The sequence below is a fragment of the Ovis aries genome, chromosome 14 (assembly GCF_016772045.2).
Source record: "Ovis aries strain OAR_USU_Benz2616 breed Rambouillet chromosome 14, ARS-UI_Ramb_v3.0, whole genome shotgun sequence".
Lineage (NCBI taxonomy): Eukaryota > Metazoa > Chordata > Mammalia > Artiodactyla > Bovidae > Ovis > Ovis aries.
Window position 1 is genome coordinate 13,244,274 of NC_056067.1, and position 21,386 is coordinate 13,265,659.

The 21,386-nt window shown below is 64.3% G+C and overlaps 1 protein-coding gene across 3 annotated transcripts in view; it reads left to right on the forward strand.

Annotated features, from left to right (window-relative positions):
• ZNF469 (zinc finger protein 469) overlaps positions 1-14,372 on the forward strand; it is a 246,364-nt gene extending 231,992 nt beyond the window's left edge. For all 3 annotated transcript variants that reach the window (XM_042231537.1, XM_042231538.2, XM_027977729.3), the window contains 2 exons: positions 160-219; positions 1,554-14,372. In XM_042231537.1, the coding sequence (XP_042087471.1) occupies positions 1,681-13,044 (11,364 nt within the window). In that variant the 5' untranslated portion in view covers positions 160-219; positions 1,554-1,680 and the 3' untranslated portion in view covers positions 13,045-14,372. The remainder of the gene's footprint in view (positions 1-159; positions 220-1,553) is intronic.
• The last annotated feature ends 7,014 nt before the right edge of the window (positions 14,373-21,386 follow it).

The window sequence follows — 21,386 nt, forward strand, 5'->3', positions numbered from 1 at the left end:
TTGGGGGTCCCCGAGCTCACCCAGCTTCCCACGGCCCTGCCCTCAGTGGCTTTCCAGGGGCTCTGCAGTCTCCATGCTCCCTCGCCAGCTTCCCCTGGGGCTCTCGGTCCCCAGCCAAGCACTAGAGCGATGCTGACATACTCCCCATTTTCTTTGCAGCCAAGAAATCCCCACCCACAAGGAAGCTGTGCAGCAACCCAGCTGAGGGCCGACTCCCAGGTATGTAGAGGGGATGGCCAGCGTGGACACCAGAGCTGCCCAGCCCAGCCCCCACCTGCCCCACTGCCCCACCTCCTTCCGTCTCGCTCGCTCACTCGGGCAGTGCATCTCACCCATAAATCAGGGGTGATGATAACGCTCTGATCTCTCAAGCCAGTGAGAGGATGAGAGGAGTGATGGGAAGCACTCCGTGCCCTGGCCCACAGCAGGGCCCACAGGAGCTCAGGGCTCTGTTCTGCCATCATTATCTGTTCAGCACACGGCACCCAGGAGCCCTGCCCCCATGGGCTCTCAGCCCTTGGAGCCCTTGGAAGGGGAGCTGAGGACTCACCTGGGGCAATGCAGCCCAGAGCAGGGGGGAGGCCTCCACCTCAGAGGGAGGGCTTCCTCAGTAGGCAGGACTGGCCTGGCTGGGGAAGGGGCAGAGTGGGCGACATGATGCCCTCTGCTGTCCAGCACCTGGACCATACCCCCTGAGTCGAGGAGTCCCTGCCCTAACCTCAGAGCTGGTGGCTGACCTCCCTGGACTGCCCCAAGAAAGCCAAGGAAATAAGTGAGGCAGCCAGCCAGCCCCAGGCTTCCTCTGAGAATGAGACACCCAGAGCCGCTAGGGTGGGAGTGGGGTCATGGGGTCACAGAGACAAGAAGGGGGCCTGGGGCTCCCCTCACACAGCATCTCCCTGCACTCCAGAAGCTCAGTGTTGGGGGTGGGGCTTTTCTCCAGAGGCCTGTGGATTAAACTCATAATTACCAAGTGTCTCTTGGTACCTCACACTGAGCTTCGCGTGAGGGTCATGAGCACATGGCAGACACGTTTGCCCCAAACAGCAGGTCAACTCAGGGCCCAGGAAAAGGAGCCATCACCTTCCAGAGGCTGGGTGTCCGCTACAGGGGCAGCAGGTGGGAGCCTCGGCCAGGCGCGCCCTCTGTCCTTCCTGGGCTGTCCGCCATGGCATCCGGTGCCCGTTACCCCCACCGTGGGGCCTCTGCAGGTCTGGGAGCCACATGCCTCATGGGGCCTTCCTGCTCAGGGCCTGGCTGGTGCCCAGCAGGGCTGCTCGGGGGTGGCCAGGGTCTTCGCACACCTCTAACCCCCAGCAGCATTCGCTCTCTTTTCCTTCTTCCTCCCCACCTCCAGCCCACCCCCACCAACTAAGCCCTCTCCTCAGTCTAGCAGGAGCTCATTTTCCCTTATCTCTTGAGGGACCATCAGAGCCAAGCCGCCACCACTAAAAGGGAAGGCTGTGTGCCCACCACTTCTGCTCCAGCCTGCCACACCACCAGGAGAGCCACAGAGCTCACTGTCCCCCACTCACTCTGTCCTTTCCTTGCAGGCTCCAGTCAGGACCATGCAAGCAGGCTTCTCCAGGGCTCCTCAAGGGGCCAGGATGGCCACCCAGCCCGCTTTCTGCGGCCCTCCTCGGACCACAGCATCCTCCTAGCGCCCAGGACGGAGGGGCCATGCCTGGGGAGCAGCCCCTCGGAGCGCCACCCCCAACCATGACTGGAGACCTGCAGCCCTGCCCGGCGGCCAGTGGCACGGGGGGCCCTCTGCGGCCCCCCGGAGAGATCAGTGCCCTGGCCAACAGGACCACCAAGGCCATGGGCAGCAGGGCCCAGGCCATGGACGACCCCAAGACCCAGGCTCAGCAGGCTGGGAAAGGGGTGGCCGAGGCCCCTCTCCCCAGAGTGCAGGCCCTGAGCAGCGTCCCCAGCAAGGGCAGTAGCCCCCAAACCCCAGCGGGAAGCAACCTCATGCAGGCTCATGTCCGGCGGGCAGGCAGGGTGGCCAGCAGCCCCCAGCAGCTCTACAGTCTGAGCATCGCCAGCACAAGGCCCAAACCCACCCTGGATGGGAAGACCCCTGAGAGCCTGCAGCCCGAGGCCCTCCGGCCCCTAGACGCAGAAGCGCCCCCAAGCCAAGGGACCAGAGCCAGTCTCAGGCCTGGCCATCCCAGGACCGAGGCCTCCCCTGCCCCAGAGGAGCTCAGCTTCCAGAAGTGCTTCCAGGAGACCCCCTCCAGCTTTACCTCCACCAACTATACCTCACCGAGTGCCACCCCCGGGCCCCCGCCCCTCAGGGCCCCCCAGAGCAGGGGCACTAGCCCCTGTCGGCCGGCCTCCTACCTGGAATTCCAGGCCAGTGGGGCCGATGCCTGGCCTCCCCCAGCTGAGAACAGCTTCCCAGGTGCTAGTTTTGGGGTCCCCCCCACTGAGCCGGAGCCCTTTTCCGAAGGCGGCAGCCCTGGGGCCGCGGCCTTTCAGTACCCCTTCCCGGAGCTGCACGGGGCCAGCCGGAGACCCTTCCCAGAGGACATGGCTGGGCCCAAGTACCCCGAACGGGCGCTGGTGCTTGCCTTCCACCAGCCTCGGGGGGCGTGGCCGGAGGCGGTCGGCACAGGCCCAGCCTACACCCTGCCTGCCCGCCCGGCCCCCCCGCCCCCGCCCTGCTACTCCAGCCGACCCAGCAGCCTCGAGGCCCCCAGCGACCTTGGCGGTGTGCCCCCTCCCCCTAGTACTGCTCCCCCAGCCCCCAAGCCCTTCTCGGAGAGCGCAGCCACCTTCCGGGATGGTTTGCACGAGAACATGACCAAAGTGCTCCCTGAGAGACCTCCTTCGGCCCACGAAGGGCTGGGGAGCCCCAGGGGGCCCCCAAACTCCCTGTCCCAGAGGCAGTTTCCCGGGCAGGCCTATGGAAGCCCTGGTGCCAGCGGGGTGGGCACCAGCCCAGGGCCTCGGGACACAGAGCTGGCTGCCTCAGGGCCCTCCACTGCCAGACTGCCCCCGCTGTGGGACCCCGCCCCAGCCCCTTACCCTCCACCTCCCCTGGGTCCCCCAGCCACCACATTCTTCGAAGCCCAGCCCAGCCCAGGCCAGCGGCTCAGCCTGCCCCAGAGCCCCCCGCTGCCCTGGCCCCAGGTGCTCCCGGCCGCCGGGCCCGGCCCCCACCAAATGGAGATGCTGAACCGGCTGCCCTTCCCCCCGGGGGCCCCCGAGTGGCAGGGGGGCAGCCAGGGAGCCCTGGGTGCTGTGGGCAAGACACCCGGGCCGGGTGAGAAGCTGGCCGTCCTGAGAAACAGCCCAGGCCAGCACGGCAGTGGCTCCCCTGGCCTGTTTGCCTACAATGGGCTGAAGGACCCAGGAGCCCAGCCCCTGTTCTTTGGGGCAGCCCAGCCCCAGGCCTCAACCCGGGGACCCCCTGGCCTGCCCCTGCCCAGGGTGGTGGGAGCCTCCCCCAGTGAGTCCCCCCTGCCCTCTCCAGCCACCCACACTGCCAGCAGCACCTGCTCGTCACTCTCCCCACTGTCCAGCAGCCCAGCCAACCCCAGCTCAGACGAGAGTCAGGTGCCCGGGCCGCTCGTGCCCTCTGCCTTCTTCCACCCAGCCCCTCACCCACAGGAGGCTGGCAGCCCCTTCCCGTCCCCCGAGCCCTCGCACAGCCTCCCCATCCACTACCAGCCAGAGCCAGCCAAGACCTTCCCTTTCCCCGCAGAGGGGCTGGAGGAGACCCCATTCCCCAGCTCGGGGCTCCAGGCGGGCAGTGCAGGCCTGGAGGGCTTCCCCCAGGGGCCGCCCCCGTACTCCGCCCACCACTTCCCCCTCAGCAGCGCCAACCTGGACCAGCTGGACGTGCTGCTCACCTGCAGGCAGTGTGACCGGAACTACAGCAGCCTGGCCGCCTTCCTGGGCCACCGGCAGTTCTGCGGCCTGCTGCCAGCCAGGGCCCAGGACAGCCACCAGCAGCCCCCGGGGCTCCCCGCGCCCCCCAGAGTGCCAGCCGGCAGGACCCCGAGCCCGCTCAGCCACACCAGGACTCCCTTCCTGCTGGGCGGAGACCTCCGGCCCGATGGCAGAGACGATCCCCTGCGGACGAGCTTCCTGCCCGGCCCCACCGCCACCCCCTTCCCACTCCCCACAGGGGACCTGGACCTGGAGGACGCTGCCAAGCTGGACAGCCTCATCACAGAGGCGCTCAACGGCCTGGAGGACCAGTCCGACAGCCCCGAGATCGACAGCAGCTTCATTGACGTCTTCACCGACGAGGAACCTTCCGGCCCCAAGGGCCCCGCTGCCGGGCAGCCCCCCAAGGCCAGGCTGGGGGCGACACCAGAGAACAAAGCCCCAGTCCCAGCCCTGCCCCCAGCAGTGGATGTCCCGCTGGAGACCCAGCCCCGCCAGCCCGGGGATGGAGGCAGCCCTGCCGGCCCCAGGCCCAAAACCCGCTCCCTGGGCCCAGCTCCTGCAGAGACAGATGAGGCCAGCCTGGCTGGCCAGCAGAGGAGAGGAAAGCGGTTCAAGTTGTTCCGGAAAGAGCTGGACACGGTTAACACCACCAAGAGGCCTGGCAGGGGCTCCAGGGCCGCCCGCCTGAGGCCACGGAGGAAAGGCCGGGCTGAGGCCCGCCCGCGGGCTCTCAGAACTCAGGCCCCCAAGAGCCACACGGACCCCGGGGGCCGGGCCCCACTGGTGGAGACCAGGAGCTCCCGGCGCCTCCGGCTGTCCCCCGGCCAGGACTGCAGGCGGAGGCGGGCGCGAGGCGGCACCTGGAGCAAGGAGCTCATCCACAAGATCGTGCAGCAGAAGAACCGGGCTGGCGGGCGGGGCCCGGGCCCAGCCCCCGGCGCCGCAGACGGCGGGCCCCAGCACTGCGACTGCGCCGCCGCCTCCGAGTCTGAGGAGGAGGACGGACCACAGCCCCCTGGCTCCCGCTTCAGAGGCCGGCCCCGCCCCAGCGGCCGGCGATGGCGCCGGGGTGAGAAGAGGAAGGAAGTGGACTTGACCCCAGGCCCCAGAGAGGACGGGCAGCAGCAGAAACCCAGGAAGGTGGTGAAGCAGGAGGCTGCGAGGTCCAGGGGCTACCCGGGCCCCGAGGAGCCAGGCAGGCCTGGGCCAGGCCCCAGCCAGAGTCCCGGGGCCCAGGGCCCATTGCACGGCCCAAAAGCTGGAGTGGACCCAGAGGAGAAAGGCCCCCAGCATCTCCTGCAGGATCTCACCGGCACCGAGATCCTAGCGGAGAGCCATCCACCTCCAGGCTTCCCTCAAGACACTGAGACCCCTGAAATCACTGACCACCTTCCCCCTGATGCCACGGAACTTCACAAGGAGACTCCAGGCTCCTCTCCAGTTCCCTGCAGGGGAGGCGGCCCCTGCCCCTCAGCCCCAGAGCGACCACAGCTCCACGGGGAGGACACAGTGCTGCCCCTCGCAAGCTCACCCACATTGGGTGCATGTCGGTGCTCGGAGCCAGTCGCCTCCCAGGACAGAGAGGACCCGCCTGCCTCTCCATCCGGAGAATCACTGGTGCCTGTTGCTAACGCTGTCCATACGGTCCACTTGGACCCCAGCACTCTCTTTGTGAAGACCCCTGGTCTTGGAGACCCCATGGAGGCTCCAACTGCCAGAAAGGGGCCTCAGCCCTACAGTAGGCCCCGCAGTGAGCTGTTCCTTGGACCCAAAGACCTGGCCGGCTGTTTCCATGAAGACCTGGGCTCCCGGTCCTCAGCCCTAGACAGCCCACTGGCCATTAGGGCACCCCTCCACCAGGATGACCACGATGCCAGTTCCCCAGAGCCAAAGCCGCCCAGGAGCCCGCCCTACACAGGCATCACAGACCCAGGCAGAGGCCAGTCGGCACTGGCCTTGGAGCCCACGCCCCTCCCCTTGGGGCTGCCCAGGGACAACTTCAACCCGCCGACCTATGGCAGCCTCTCTGGGCACGGGGACACCCCTGTGCTGCGTGCGTGTGCTGCTCTTCCCCCGAGGAAACCCCAGCTAGACCCACCGTACCCCTCGTTTCTGCCTGAAAGGGGCTGGTCCCTGCTGGAGGAAGTGTCCCCGGTGCCGCCTGGCCATCCAGACCTTTTTCCCAGCCTCTCAGCGGAAAAGACTTTCAGTCAGCAGCGTCCCACTCAAGGGCCCGTGGCTGCCAGCCTCAGCGCTCTGCCCACCAGGGCTGTCGAGTGTAGCACCGCCAGTACCAGCGACCTGTCTGAGGAGGAGCTGGAGATCAAACGGCTGGTCACGGAACTGGAGAGTCAGCTGCAGAGCAGAGGCCCACAGAGGGCCCCAGGAGAGCCGTGCAGGGCCAGCACCACTGCCCCCCAGGAGCCACGTCCACACGGGGAGGGGGCAGACACCACAGGGGACGCCCTGGCAAGCCCCCAGGAGGAGTGGCCCTCACCCTTGGCCCCCAGCACCCACAAGGACGTGGTTCCTCGGGGTCCTTCCAGCCCCATGGGAGCCAGCCTCAGTTTCCAATCAGTGCAGAAAGCCAGAGTCCCAAAGACAAGTCTCCCAAGGGCCGAAGGGGGCCGAAGGGCCCACCAGGAAGTCTGCATACCGGACCCCGTGTCAGATGTGGGGAGTTTAGCAAAGTGCAGCCCAAGCCTGGAACCTTCGCTTCCTAAGGGTCATGGGGCCCCTGGAACACAACATGGCCAAGGCCTCCCGCTGCTCCTTCCCCGCCCACCGAGAGGGGGGCTTTCCCCGGGACCCTGCAAGGCACCTGGGCCCTGTCAAGATCCTCTGAAGCTGGAGGCATACAGCAGCCCCACTGCCCATCTAGCGCCTGGCTTGGCATTTCAGGGTGCCGAGCTTCTTCCTCTGGGCGCCACCCCTCCTTCTGCCGCCATTCATAGCAGTGCCCCCAGGGGACACTCTGTGAGCAGCACAGGTGAGCCAGGAGGAACAGAGCTCCTGCCCCCTGTTGCGGCTGGGCCTGGCCCTGAGGGCAAGGAGGAGTTTGTGCCAGTGGGAGTCTCTCCAAGTTGTGCCTCCACACCCAACCCCAGCCTGGGCAGGAGACTCCAGAACCCAGCCTCCAGCCCACTTCATCAGCTGCAGCTCCTGGTGGCCAGAGCAGCTGAGAGGGGAGATGATGCCCGGGGCTCAAGGGTGACCCCCACTGCTGATGCCCAGAGCCCTCTGCACAGCAACCCCTCAGATCTGGGAGGCGGTGGCAAGGAAGGAGAGACAACGGCCCACAGCCCTGCCCTGGGCTCCCTGGGAGGCGTGCAGATGACCACTGTGGCCGGACGTCAGCTGGGGCCGGACGGAGATGGACATGCAGGCACACATGGCCAGGCCAGGAAGCCCAGGGGCCAGGCCAAAGCTGGCCACCTGAAGCCAGGCGACCGAGGGAGGCCAGGGAGACCGGACAGCTGCACCACGGCCAGCGCCGACCCTGAAACCACACCGGCCGGGCTGGTCGGGGCTGCAGACCAGCTGGGGGCACAGCTCCAGGGAAGCAGGGTGGCCATGGGCCTTTGCAACGAGGCACAGGCCACCCCAAGCCCCACCTCCTCTGAGGCAGACTCTGCAGTCCCAGCCTTAGTGGCAGCCCACACCCCAGACAGGCCCAGGGACTGGACTCTGGAGGTGGTGGCAGCTGGCCCAGGCCTTAGGAAGCATCTGCTGTTCGCTGGGGAAAGCCCAGAGCCGCCCACCAGGAACCTGGCCAGCCACACCCGCTTGTCCACCTCTGCAGCCCCCTCTGATCCCGGTGGCCTCAAGCCCCTACACCAGGAAGGCCCTCCCACGGCACCTTCAGGGGAGCTCCGGGAACTGCTCCCAGCATCTCCACCCCACGGTGGGGCTGCCAGCTCTCAGCTTCTGTCGGCCTCTTCTCCCACCTGGACACCTCCAGAAGGGGCCGAGCGCAGCCCAGCACCCACAGGCACTGCGGCACCCCTGGCGGTGTCCCCCTCTTTGAAGACAAGCCGCCGTGGCCTCAAGGAAAGCCCAGCTCACCACCCTCTCCTAGGGGACGGCAGCCCCCTGGAAGACCCTCCCACGGAGCCCAGCTTCGTCAGTGTCATCAGTGCCGCCCACAGAGGGGCCCGCCCTGGAGATCATGTGTCAAAAACCCTAGAAGCTTCCAGAAAAGAAAGGCCAGGGGACTCCCCTGCCCGTGCCACCCCTCCCCACCCAATGACAGTCAGCACCCCGGGAATGACTGTCAAGGCTGCTGCCCTGCCCAGCGTCCCCACCGCAGACGGCGTGGGGGCACTCAGAGGTCCCCGGGCTGAGTGGCCAGACCCCAGGGGAGTTCTGCCCACCACCCACCCAGGTGGGGTGCCCTCAGGCTCCTCCTCCGGACCCCTAGGCAACAGGGAAGGCCAGGGTGTCACCACTGTGCCCACTGACCCTTCCACACGTGGGGCCATGCGGCCAGATCCCCACACTTGCCAAGAAGGCAAGGCTCTGGTCAGCTTCCAAGGACAGGAGAGCCTGGAGACGCCTGGGGCCAGGCCCCCTGCCATTACCAAGGAGTCCGAGGCTGGCGCCAGGGGTGTACCAGTGACCTGTCCTCCCACAGAGCTCTGCCCAGGCAGCACAACCAGTGACTCCAGAGCCCACTTCCCCCAAAGTGCCCTCCACCAGAGACCCCAGGCAAATGCCCTCAGTCCCCAGGACCTCAGACAGAAGCCGCGTGGCTTTAAAAAGAAGCCGGTGTTCACTGAGAATGGCCACTGGAGGGGCGGAGCCCCCAGCGGGCGGCCGGTGACCTGCGAGGTCTGCTCAGCTTCCTTCCGCTCCGGGCCGGGCCTGAGCCGCCACCGAGCCAGGAAGCACGGGCTGCACAAGGGTGCTGCGTCCCAGCCAAGCCCAGCGCCTTCACCTGCTCCCCAGACGTGCCAGCGCCCCGGGAAGGAGAGTCACGGAGCACTGGGGAAGGAGGAACCTGGGCGCTTGGTGGGAGACCCCAGCCAGGCTGGGGAGCCGCCCCCTGTTTGTGGCTCTACAGCTCCTGAGGATGCCCTGGGTCCCGAGATATCCAAGGGGCTTCTGGGAGCTCCAGGCTGTCCCCCAAGCTGGGAGCCACACACCCCAGATACAATCAGGCAAGGGGTGGACGTGAGGCCTACAGAGCCTAGGAAACAGGACCGGCTGGGGAGGGAAGAGCTCCGACCCAAACAGGCAGAGAAAGGTGGGAGCCAGAGGCGTGGCAGACCACCCACAGATTTCCCCAGCGAGTCAGAGGGGAAATCTAACAAGAAAGTGAGGAAGCCCAGAGCGAGAAGGTTCCGGGAGGAGAGCAATCCCCAGGTCCCTGCTGATGTGACTCCAGACAGAAGCTGCTGGAGTCCATCCACCTCCGCTGCCAACTGCTGCCGTCTCTCACCCAAGACAGAACAAGAGACCAAGGCCACGGAGTTGCCTCCCGCAGCCACGGACCCGGAGGAGACACCTGCACAGAAGCCACCTGGGGACTGGGTGGCCTGTCCAAGGATGGCGGAGGGAGCGCCTCCAGGGGAAGGGCCAGGGGAGCAGAAGGCAGCTCTGGCAAGAGGGTGTGGGGGACCCAGAGAGACCAGGACATCTGTCATCTGTGAAGAGCCACTGAGGGTGACTGGGCCTAAGCCTGCAGGGAACAGCAGAGAGGCTGACAGCAGATCAGGGCACAGTGTCTGGGAGGAGCACGGGCCCCCCTGGGGCCCCCGGGGCCCCCCTGAGACTCGTGGTTCTGAAGCAGGTGGCACCATCAGCAGTCCTTGCTCCCAGGCCCCCCCGCACAGCCCAGCAGAGGGGGTCCCAGAGCAGGAGGGCACGGCTCCTAAACCTCCCAGCCCGGAGCACGGGGACCCTCTGAGCTTGTTGGATGATGAGGCCTCTTTCTCCCAGCTCTTCCCCCTGGGAGACCGCTTGGCTCGGAAGAAGAACCCCCGTGTCTATGGGAAGCGCTGTAAAAAGTCGAAGCCCCCACCCCGGGTGGAGCCCAATGGCCAGGTAGGGGGCAGTGTCACTCTGCCCTCTGCCCGCCTGCCCACAGACCTCAGCGACTCTGGCTCGCTCTGCCTGTCCCACGAGGACCCATGGGGTGATGAGGCCACCGATCTGCCTGAGTCCTTCCTCCTGGAGGGCTTCCTCAACAGCAAGGTTCCGGGCATTGACCCTTGGGCCCCAGGCCCCAGCCTGTGGGCCCTAGAGCCCCACCTGGAGACGAACCCCTGCTGCGCCGAGGACCACCCATCGGAAAACATCCCCAAGCTACACATGGTCCCGGCAGCTTGGCGAGGCCTGGAGCTTCAGGCCCCCGCGGACGAGGTCACCTCTTCTCTAGGAGATGCGAGCCCTGAGCCTCCCAACCTGGAGCGAGAACACTACGGGGTGCCCAGGAGTGCCGCGGACCTGGAGATGCTGGGCACCAAACTGGAGATACAGGACCCATGCTTCCTGGGACCCTGTGAAGACCCTGTGGGTCTCCCCAGCACCAGCTTCTTGGATGGCAAGGCCACGGCCGGTTCCCAGGGCCCACGGAGCAGGACAGAGGAGGCGGATGGAGCAAGAAGGGCTGCAGGCGAAGGCCAGCGTGCCAAGGCCAGGAGAGCGCCCTACAAGTGCAGGGTGTGCTTCCAGCGCTTCCACGGCCTGGGCGAGCTGGACCTGCACAAGCTGGCCCACAGTCCCTCCCCGCCCCCCACCTGCTACATGTGCGTGGAGCGCAGGTTCGGCTCCCGAGAGCTGCTCCGGGAGCACCTGCTGGAGAAGCACGTGCAGAGCAAGGCGGGGCTGTGGGCCTGCGGCATGTGCTTGCGGGAGGTGGCCGACGTCTGGATGTACAACGAGCACCTGCGGGAACACGCCGTGCGCTTCGCCCGCAAGGGGCAGGCGCGGCGGTCTCTAGGGGACCTGCCCGCATGCTGGGAGGGCGGCGGCGTGGTCACGCACTTCCTGAGCGGCATCGCGGGGCAGGCGTCCAGATCCCGCCGGGGCAAGCGCTCCGTCGCCGGCAGGGCAGGCGGGGGCTGCGCAGAGGCGTCGGGGCCGGACGCGGGAGCCGGGAAGGCTTTCCCGAGGGAGCGGCCGAGGCCCCAGGCCCGCAGCCGCGGCTGCGAGGCGGTCGGCGTCTCGGCGCAGGGCAGCCCGTCCGCCTGCGCGCGCCCCGCCCCGGCCGGCGGCGCGTCCCCCGAAGCCCGTCCCCACGGCGAGCCCCAGCTCCCGGCCGTCCCGGTGCACCAGGATTGCAAGGACCCGGCCCGCGACTGCCACCACTGCGGGAAGCGGTTCCCCAAGCCCTTCAAGCTGCAGCGCCACCTGGCGGTGCACAGCCCGCAGCGCGTGTACCTGTGCCCGCAGTGCCCGCGCGTCTACTCGGAGCACCAGGAGCTGCGCGCGCACTTGGGCGGCGAGCACGGGCTGAGCGGGGAGCTGGAGCTGGCGCACACGCCGCTGTACGCCTGCGAGCTCTGCGCCAACGTCACGCACATCAGCAAGCGGTCCTTCGTCTGCAGCTCCTGCAACTACACCTTCGCCAAAAAGGAGCAGTTCGACCGGCACATGGACAAACACCGGAGGAAGGGGCAGCAGCCCTTCACATTTCGCGGCGTGAGGAGGCCCGGCGCCCCCGGGCGGAAGGCTTCGGCCCGAGAGAGCACGCTGCCTAGCAAACGGCGCAGGGTGGCCGCTCCCAGCAGCCCTTCCAGGTCCAGCGCGGAAGGGCCTCTGTCCCAGAGCAGCAGCCCCACCCCGAGTGAGGGGTCCCTCCCAGCCCTGCTCCAGCCCTGCCCAGAGGTAGCTCCCAGCACCACCGCCGGGCAGCCCGGGACCCAAGAGAGGCCCATAGACCCTCTAGGCCTCCAGGAGCTCCTGCCCCCATCCTTGTCTCCTTTCCCAGCGGCCTCGGCTGGTGACAAAGATGGCCACAAGCCGGACCAGGCCCTGGAGAGCTCTGAGGATGAGGCCTCCCCAGGCAGCCCTGAGCACCTCCTCCAGCAGGCTTTCCCGCTGGGAGGCTCTCTGCCCCGGCTGGGGACTGCAGACCAAGAGGTAGAAAAGAGGGCAGCTGGCCCATTCTCAGGGAAACACAGGACCCCAAGTGCACCTGGAAAATGTGCCCCTGACCATCACCTAGAAGCCCCCTCTCTGCTCTGGAAGGAGAAGCAGCTATCCACGTGTCTCTTGGTGCCTGCAGGGGCAACAGGGGGCCCCTCCCACAGAGGCAGTGCCCCCAAGCTTAGGGGCTGCGGGAGTTTATCAAAGGACAGGTCAAGCTCATCCACCCCCAACAAAGCACCCAAGATCCCAGGACAACTGAAGAAGGCGGTAGCCAGCCCCGTGCCCAGAGAACCCCCCCGTGGCACTGAGGAGAGGCTGAAGCCCACCGCCCTCAAAGCCAAGCCAGGCTCCCAGGGTGCTGGAGGCCCCCGGCAGGGCACCAAGGCAGTGGGCGGCAGCCAGCCCCAACCAGCCAGTGGGCAGCTCCAAAGCGAGACAGCCACCACCCCAGCCAAGCCCGACTGCCCAGGCCAGGGCCCCGCCCCAGACAAGGCCCTCCCTCGAGCCCTAGCCAAAGGCTACCCCAAGGGGCCAAGGGAAGCTGGTGGCCAGGGGCTGCGAGGGAGCCTGGGCCCCAGGGAGGACACAGACAGCAGTGAGAAGAAGAGAAAAGGCCGGGCCCCGGAGCCAGCCAGGAGCGAAGGTGTGGGGAGCCTGGGCAGAGGCCCCTCGGCCCCCGAAAAACCCCCTCGGGCCCCCCGGAAGCAGGCAACTCCCAGCCGTGTGATCCCCGCCAAGCCCAAGCCCAAGCCCAGGCCCAGTAGCCAGAACAGCTTGATGCTCCCTCAGCCCTCAGAGGTACAGAAGCGGGAACCCAGCCATGCCCAGGGGGACCTCAGATGCAGAAAGGAGGGGCTGAGCAAGGCCCTCCCCCAGACAAGACCTCTACACAGGGCCCCCAGGAAGGGTGGGGCTCTCCACAGTGCGGAACCCCCTAACCCCCGGGCGTGCCGCACAGCTGAGTCCCAGAGCCACCTCCTCAGCCAGCTGTTCGGTCAGAGACTAACCAGTTTCAAGATCCCTTTGAAAAAGGACTCTTCTGAGTAATTTATAGGAGCCAGCAAGTGCCTAGGAGTGGGATTGGGGACGAACTCGCAAATGGGGGACCCTGTTCTTTTTGGAGGAGCTCCAGTCGTCTGAGAGTTGCCTGGTGGCCACATCTTAATTCATCTGATGTACCGTGAAAATGCTCCGACTTTAGTGTTAGAGCTGCAACTCTGATGCCTTGAGCAGAGCCCGGGGTGGACAGCAATCCCTTTCTAGCTGGTAGGTGAGGGTGAGGGCTGGGCCAGCTGCAGCCTCTTTGAGGCCATGCAGCTATTTATCCAGTACCAAGAAGTTAAGGAGAGAGTGGCTCATCCCCTCAGCCCCATGTGCCCCACAGTTAAGGCCCAGTATGCCACAGAACCCCTCGCTTTGAAGGTTTCCACAGGGCCCCCCAACCCTTGTCATCTAACAAGAGTTAAGTTGAGGCAGCCACCAGTCAGATGGTGGCAGCCTCCATCAAAGTGTCGTTGCTGCTGTTGCTGGAATTCCAAAGCAACCCTAGAAATCAGATGGGGGCCAAAGAGCCATCTCTGAGCTGCCCAGTCCTACAGAGCACAACAGGCCTCTGACCACAGGGTTGTGCCGGCCACTGTCTGTGCTGCTGACAGAAAAGCTGGTCTCTAGTGCACCTTGACCCCTGGTCCTCTGTCTCCACCCCCACCACCTCCACCCCAGCCTCCGTAGTTGCCCTCTCTAGAGCCTGTCTCCTACACGGAGCTCTCTGCTGCAAGTATGAGCAATTTTACTCTGAAGTTTCTGGTGCTATTTTCATGTAATGTGAATATAGGCTTCCTTGATTTGTTTTACCTGGGGGATGGGGTCGGACCAAGAGGTGCTAGGGGTCATACAGGCTGCCCGAGGCACCAGCGGCCCAAGAAGCCCTGACTGGCTCCCAGCTGCCTGCGTGCAGCCCCAGCCCCATGGTTGGTCGGAGCAGCCAGATGGGACCCTCAAGGCCGGCTCACGCACTGACCCGACCCAGGGGCCGGCACACATGTCCTTTCTACAGAATCGTGTCTTCACAGGGGCAGGAGGTGGGGAGAGGCTACCTTCTGTCCTTAGGTGTCTCTGAGGTTTGTGGTTTGTTTTGTTCTGTTTCTTCATTTTAACCTTAGGTACAGTGTGTATGTCAAAAGTTCTAATTTTGATATTTTGAAAGAGACCAAATCAAGCCCAAACTGCCTTTTTTTGTAAAAGGTGTGTGTGCCACTCAGAGTGCCTCTTTAGTGCTGATGAATAAACCCGGGGTGGGGGGGGGGGGGCTCTGAGGTTGTACTGTAAAAACCGTAGCAATCCGTGCTGTCAAATATATGCCCACTGTTGTCACAGGGTGCCTCCGCCGTGGCCTCTGTCCTCCCGCCAGCCCCACCCTGCTGCTCCGCCAAGCTGCCACCCTCGTCCTGTCCTAGGGTCACGTGGCCCTGCAGAGCCTACTGGCAGTGCAGCGGTCCCACCAGGTCCCAGACCTGTTAACCCGGCGAAGATAGTGCCTCAGCGCTGCAGGCCCCTCTGGGTTAGGGAGCCAGAGGGCAACAGAGACAGCAGGGGGCACCAGACCCAGAGACCTTCCCCCACTACAGGCTCTGACCCCTAGGGACCCTGAGTCCTGAAGATGCCTCCAGAGACCCCTGTGTCAGGGACAAGTACTTGGAGGGCAGCAGATCCCTGTCCAGCCCCTGACAGCTGCCTGGGCTTGGTGGGGGCAGAGTGGGGGTGCATCTCTCAGAGCAGGCCCCCAACCACACCTGCTGGACAGTGGGAGGGGGAGCCACGCCATCCACAGGGAGACAGGTTCTGCACATGGTGCAGGGACCACCTTGCCACAGCCCCACCCACCCCACCACTCCCCTTGTCCCACCAGGCCCTGGCCCCACACTTCCATCCACCAGGGACACCCTGCCCAGGTCCTTGCCCTCAGCCTCAGCCCCTCTCATCGATGCCCCCTGCCCAGCAGGCTGCCTCCTCTGTCTGGTACTTACACACCTTCTGTGGGCTGCAGAACAAACTAGCAGCTGACAAGGGGTGCCAGCCGGGGGTTGGGGCTGCAGTGGGTGGAATCAGTGGGCTCGGAGCCACACTTGAGAAACACCATCCCAGGACTTGGTGGTGGACACCTTGTGGGGCCAGCCAGGTCTGCAGCACTGGGTGCCCCTGCCCGGCTCGCCATGCCTCGGCCAGCCTCAGGCTGGCCTCCTCGTCCCTGGAAGCACGATGGGGTGTCCAGGCCCTGCCACAGGCTGTGATTGGTGGGGGAGGGGTGAGGCTGGCGCTCTGCACGGTCAGGTGCCCATGGGTGCAGAGGCGCATGACATCGGGGACCCCTCAGCTCTAGTCTTCGGGGCGGGACATGAGTGAACCTGCCCTCCTGGGTCCTGAGCCCACGGCAGGGCTGCGAGCCCCAGTGTGTGGACAGTGGCAGCCTGGCCAGCAGGTGGCAGCATTCACCAGCTCGGCGAGGCCGGGGCAGCTCAGGTACACACGCACGTCACAGGTACGCGGGGCACCCTCGTCCTCACACACACGGGTGCACTGTTCCCAGGCCTCACGCAACCACAGACAGCCACGCATACAACCACCCACACACAACCACACACAAGCACCCACACACATAGAACCACAGACACCCATGCAGACAACCACACATAAACCACAGACAGCCACACACACAACCACACATACAACCAGACAGCCACACACACAACCACACAAACAACCACAGCCACACATACAACCACACACCCACAACCATACACAAGTACCCACACACACAGCCACAGACACACACACCACACATATAACCACAGACAGCCACACACACAACAACATACATACACACAACCACACACAAGCACCCACACACACAACCACACATCTGACTGATTCTGGGCACATCTGTGGGAACCGGCCTGAGCGAGGGGTCCAGGGTGGGCGTCCTGAAGGGCCCCATGTGGGCTGTGACAGCAGGCTGGACGGAGTGGGAGAGGATTTGGTGGGCACAGACCCTGTTCAGGGGCCACGGCTCCCTGAGGACCCGAGGAGGCAGAGCCTGGCCCCCACAGGCCCTTCTGCCTGGGCCCCAAGGGCCTGGCTCGCCCCCTCTAGGAAGCCAGAGTACCCCCCAGATCTGCCAGGTGAGGCAAGGAGCAGGGGAGTCTGAGGGTCGGCAGCAAGGTGAAGGCTGTACCTGACAGCTGCACTCCACCAGGTCCCGAAGCCTGACCCCAGTGACCCTTTGGCCCCACCAGTCCGGACACGGGGCCAGAGAGAAGATGGTGCCTGGGACCAGGTGAGGAGGGGCAGGGAGCACGCGGGAGTCTGCCCGGGCATGGGGCATAGGGCTGCAGGAGGGAAAGAGCCGGCAGTGGAGCAGGCGGCAGGCCCCATCCTCGGGCCCTGTCCCCAGACCCCATGAAGGGGGAGGCTTGCCTGGGCGGCCAGAGGCCACATCCACCGGGAATGGCTGGAGAACGTCCTTAGGATGGGCTTGCCTAGGGGCCAAGGCAAGGGGAAAAGGCAATGGCACCCCACTCCAGTACTCTTGCCTGGAAAATCCCATGAACTGAGGAGCCTGGTGGGCTGCAGTCCATGGGGTCGCGAAGAGTTGGACACGACTGAGCAACTTCACTTTGACTTTTCACTTTCATGCACTGGAGAAGGAAATGGCAACCCACTCCAGTGTTCTTGCCTAGAGAATCCCAGGGACGGGGGAGCCTGGTGGGCTGCCGTCTATGGGGTCACAAGAGTCGGACACGACTGAAGCGACTTAGCAGTAGCAGCAGGGGCCACAGATGCCTCAGAGAACCCAGCCTCCCAGGGAGAGGGTGTAGAAGGCCACACTCACACAGGCAGAAGAATCCATACGTCCGGGGTCCCACAGAGAGGGCCACCAGGGATGGGCCAGGTCCGCGTCACTGGGATCCCTCTAAGCACCGCCGTGGGGGCACAGGACCTGGAGGCTGTTGGTCCTGTGTGTCACCCGAAATGTGCCGTGGTGGGCTCTGGTCTTGAGCCTGAGGCTGAACCCTGCGAGATCCCACTTCTCTGCCTGTCTGGTGGGTGGCCAGCGGGCCCAGGGTCCCGCTGCTGTGGCTGCAGGACCACTGCCCAGAAGCAGCCACACAAAGCCTTCCCGCCTAGGCCTGGGCACCCAAGGCCACAGCCCCTTCCCACGGGCCAATGTCTGCCTCCCTGACCAGATGGCCTGGCCTTGTGGGCTGCAGCTCAAGGCCACCAGCCTCCTCCCTGGAGCCCCCGACTGAGAGAGGTTGCAGACAGGGCCCTCCCTAGGTTTAGCTGGGCCTAAACACACCTCGGTCTCAGCTGCAGTCTCAGCTGCGAGAGACTCAGGCACATTGCTGGGCCCAGGCAGGAGGGCGAGTGCCAGGGGTCTCACCTTCCCCTCTGGGTGCAGCGTCACCAGAAACCCGTCCAGCCCTGACTCTCGGGCTCCCTCCGAAGACTGAGTGCTGGGGCTCACTGGCTCTGGCCGGAGCTTCTCCCCACACCATCCACTTGGCTCCCTCCCTCCCCTCCCCTTCTTAGGGGCTTTGCTTAGGTGGCACCTCCTATCTGCAGCCTTCTTAACCACCTGCTAAGATGACAGCTGCCCCCCAGTGCCCAGGCCCGAGGCCTCGGGGCTGAGACATGCTTGCCCTGGGGTGCCCATGGCCCACTCACTAATCCTGGCTGCTCCCCTGCCGCTGGACTCTGAGTGCCTGTCCTGTGTGCTGTCCACAGTTGTACCTCCAGTGCTGGAGCGGGAGGAAGTGGGAGGTTAGAAGGAAGGAGGCGGCCAGGGAAGTGTGAGCTTCCTGAAACCTACTCTCTTCCTTCGGAAATGTTCAGATAATAATTCCTGCCTGCACCAGGCTGGTAAATAGGCCACACCTGGGCAGCTGCACGAAGGGGTGGGTCACTAACCCCTCAGGACAGTGTCCAGGCAGAACCCGTGTGTCCTGGGGTCTCAGAGGGCGTGGCTTGTTAGAGATGCTGTTTCAGAGAGTCTGGCTGAGCCCAGAGGGGACCAGCTGAGTCCCACCCTCTGCTCCCCTCAGACAGGGAACACCTGAGCCCATCCCCCAGGCCGGAGCCAGCCCAGCCCCCCACAGCAGCCTGCCCCCGACACCTCAGGGTGGCATCCAGCTGTCCCTTGTGTTGCCCCGGCTCCTCCCCTGCCCGTCCTGCAGGCTGCCTCTGATCCCTAGCTTAATTTATTTTGACATCCTCGCTGCTGTGTGACCTCCTTGTGGTATCACGTGTTGCTTAAAACTCATTATCCACCCCCCTCCTTGAAACAGGAAGTTAATTAAACCCTTCACAGAGCCAGTGTTGACAAGTGTCGGTGTGGGCCCCTAGCATGGCTGCCCAGGGCTCCAGGGCCTGGGGCTGACGGGCAGCGGGGGAGCAAGGCCTGGGCCCCCTTCCCTGCAGGGCAGCCACCAGGGGCCATGCAGGAGCAGCAGCTGTGGATTTCCGAGGGGGGCTCTGCTGCTCACCTGTTGTGTGGCAGGTGGGGTGGGGGTGACTTCACTTCTCTGAGCCTCAGTTTCCTTGTCTGGCAAATAGGAATTCTAAGAGTCCCTTCTTCAGACAGTCCTTGGCGCAAGGCCTGGCACTGAGGAGCCCTCTGCCGCTCTCTGCCCTCACTCCACGCGTGAGGCCACAGAGTGCTGAGAACTGCAGAAAAGTTACCCTGGGCCCTGCAGGCTGGACCAGAGCGGAGAGGCCAGAAGCAATCAGGGTTTCCCCAAGGGAGGGAAAAGGGGCGGGCAGTGGGAGGGAAGGGTGCGTCTCGTGGCAGGAACAGCGTGTGGGGCCGCAGGACGCCTGCACCTGTTCAGGGAGGTTCAGAGGAGGACTAAGCGGGGAGGGCTGAGATGATCGCGGTTGCTTTGGGGAGGTCCCACTGGCTTCAGCCTACAGTGGGGGCAGGAGTGGCTGTGGGGCCAGCAGCAGTCAGGCTGGTGGGTGAGGGAGGCTTGGAGCTGGGTGGGGATGATGGCAGAGTCCCCAAGGGGCCTCTCAGGGCTATAAGGAAGGCCCAGTCAGGAACACTGGGGGAGACAGTGAGGCAGAAAGAGGACTTCCAGTGCAGCCTGGCAGGCAGAGCCCCTCACCTGGCCTGGGCTAGGGACACGCTCCTCCCAGCCTGTCCAACCCTCCCAGGCTTTGTCCCTGCTCCTCCCTTAGCCGAGAATGCCTTTCTCCCACCACTCTTTCCTGAATCATCTTCATCCTTCAGTGTCCAGCTTAAGTTTCTAGAACATTCTGTGGCTCCCTTGGTCATCGCCTAACAACCAGTGCAGAGCCTGCTATGTGGGAAGTGCCACAATCAGCCCTCTCCCCACCCACAGCCACTGCCTGCTCCCGGGCAGTCCCCCTGGGACAGGGCAGCACAGGGCAAGCCCAGCAGCAAAGCCAGGCCCCCAGACCGCCAGCGCACAAAGCAGAGGTGGAGCAGACGTGAGCCCGGAGCCACAGCGGCATCGAGACTAGAGGGTCCTGCCCACCCCACTGACAGAGGAGGAAACCAAGAGCCTGACGGCTTAAGGACTCGCTCAGGGCCACAGCCTTCTGTGTGGCAGAGCCAAGATTTGAACCATGTTCTCCCAGGGCCCATCCAGGGTTAAGAACATGGGCTCTGCCCTGGGACTCCGCGGGATACAGGAATCATGACCATTTCCGAGCTGTAGGGCCACTCTGAGCCTCAGTGTCATTACCACCGCTACAGCCTTGATGCTGTATACCAGAGGGTTGCTAGGACAGGATGTCATGAGAAACCATGAACCAGCCCCAAAAGGACCGGGGAAAGGCTAGTGATGCTGATAATGATATGGCCCCCTAGTGTGGGCATCCAGAGCTGTTCCCAGGAGCCTTTCCTGGGCCTGGATACCCTTGGTACCTTCTCCAAGGCCTCCAGGCTATTAGGGCTTGAAATCCAGCAAAGCAGGAAACAGCCAGGCCGTGGTCAGGGCAGCTGAGCTCCACACCGAGCCCTTCCCAGCTCCAGGGCACGTGTTGCAAACACCCACGTGGACTGAGTGCAGTTCTGTTTCCTCCACCAGTGATGTTTGGATGTGAATCGTGACACTCCCACAAGGAATGCAGGTGGCCGGTAGGACCCCGCAGCAGCCTCTCTCCCATCTGAGCAGGGACTCCTACTGAACCCCACAGAGATGATGCCTCCTCCAGTCAGCCTTCTTTGACTTCCCCAGGCAAAGGTGGTGACTCCTGCTCTGTGCTAAGCCAGGCCTCCCTTCCTTCAGCATTCCTTGCTCCTCTTTCCTGTTTATTGTCGTGATCAATAGAGCCTGTATGAGTGAGGTCCAGTGGCCCCGCCATCGGTCACAAACAGCCTGCAGTGTCATTATCTTTGCAGTGGTGGGAATAACAACCCTTGCAAGGCAGACAGAGTGGGCAGAGCATGGAAGCAAAGTTCCCCAGTGCGGGCCTGAATCAAGGCTGTCATGGCATTTCACAGGCGGGTGACTGGCACAGGTGCACAGAACCCTACCCTTGGTTTAAGGTTCCTCTGAGGCTGCATGAAAATGTTTAATTTTTGAACAAGGGGCTCCACATTTTCACTTTCCACTGAGCCCTGAGAATTATGAAGTGGGTCCTGGTCAGCAGGTTGTTTCTGACCTGCCCCTGCCCCTAAGTCCCTGGGCAATGAGGGTCTTGGGAGCCTAAAGTAGCCCTCTCTCTCCCCTCACCCTCAACATGCATACTCAGTCGTGTCTGACTCTCTGCAAGCCCATGGACTGTAGCCTCCCAGACTCCTCTAACCATGGGATTCTCTAGACAGGAATACTGGAGTGGATATTCATTCCCTCCTCCGGGGGATCTTCCCCATTGAGGGATCGAAGTGTCTCCTGCGGCTCCTGCATTGCAGGCAGATTCTTTACCACTGGGCCACAAGGGACGCCCCACCCCCACCCCCGCAGGGATCAGGCATCACTAACTGGTCCTGGTTCTTCTGCTCCTGCTGACCCTCAGAACCCTCTTCCACACAGACCTCCAGCCACTCCAGCAGTGGTACCAACCTTGGTGCCACTTGCTGTGCATGGAGCCTCAAACCCGGCAGAAGTCCAGTTCGTGGCCACCTCTTCCAGGGATCCCCCTGACTGCCAGGTGCCCATCCTGTAAAGAGGCTCCCCACTTTGGGAAGGCAGCAGGCCCAATGGGAAACCCAGACAGGTGGAGTCCCTTGTCACACTGACAGACATAGTGGGAGCCCTGGGCTGAGTGAAGCAGTCAACTATGGGCCGCATACTCCGCAGAGAAGGGGTACAAAGCCATGGCAGCTGCAGGAAGGCTGTACCCACTGGGTCTGGGCAGGGAGT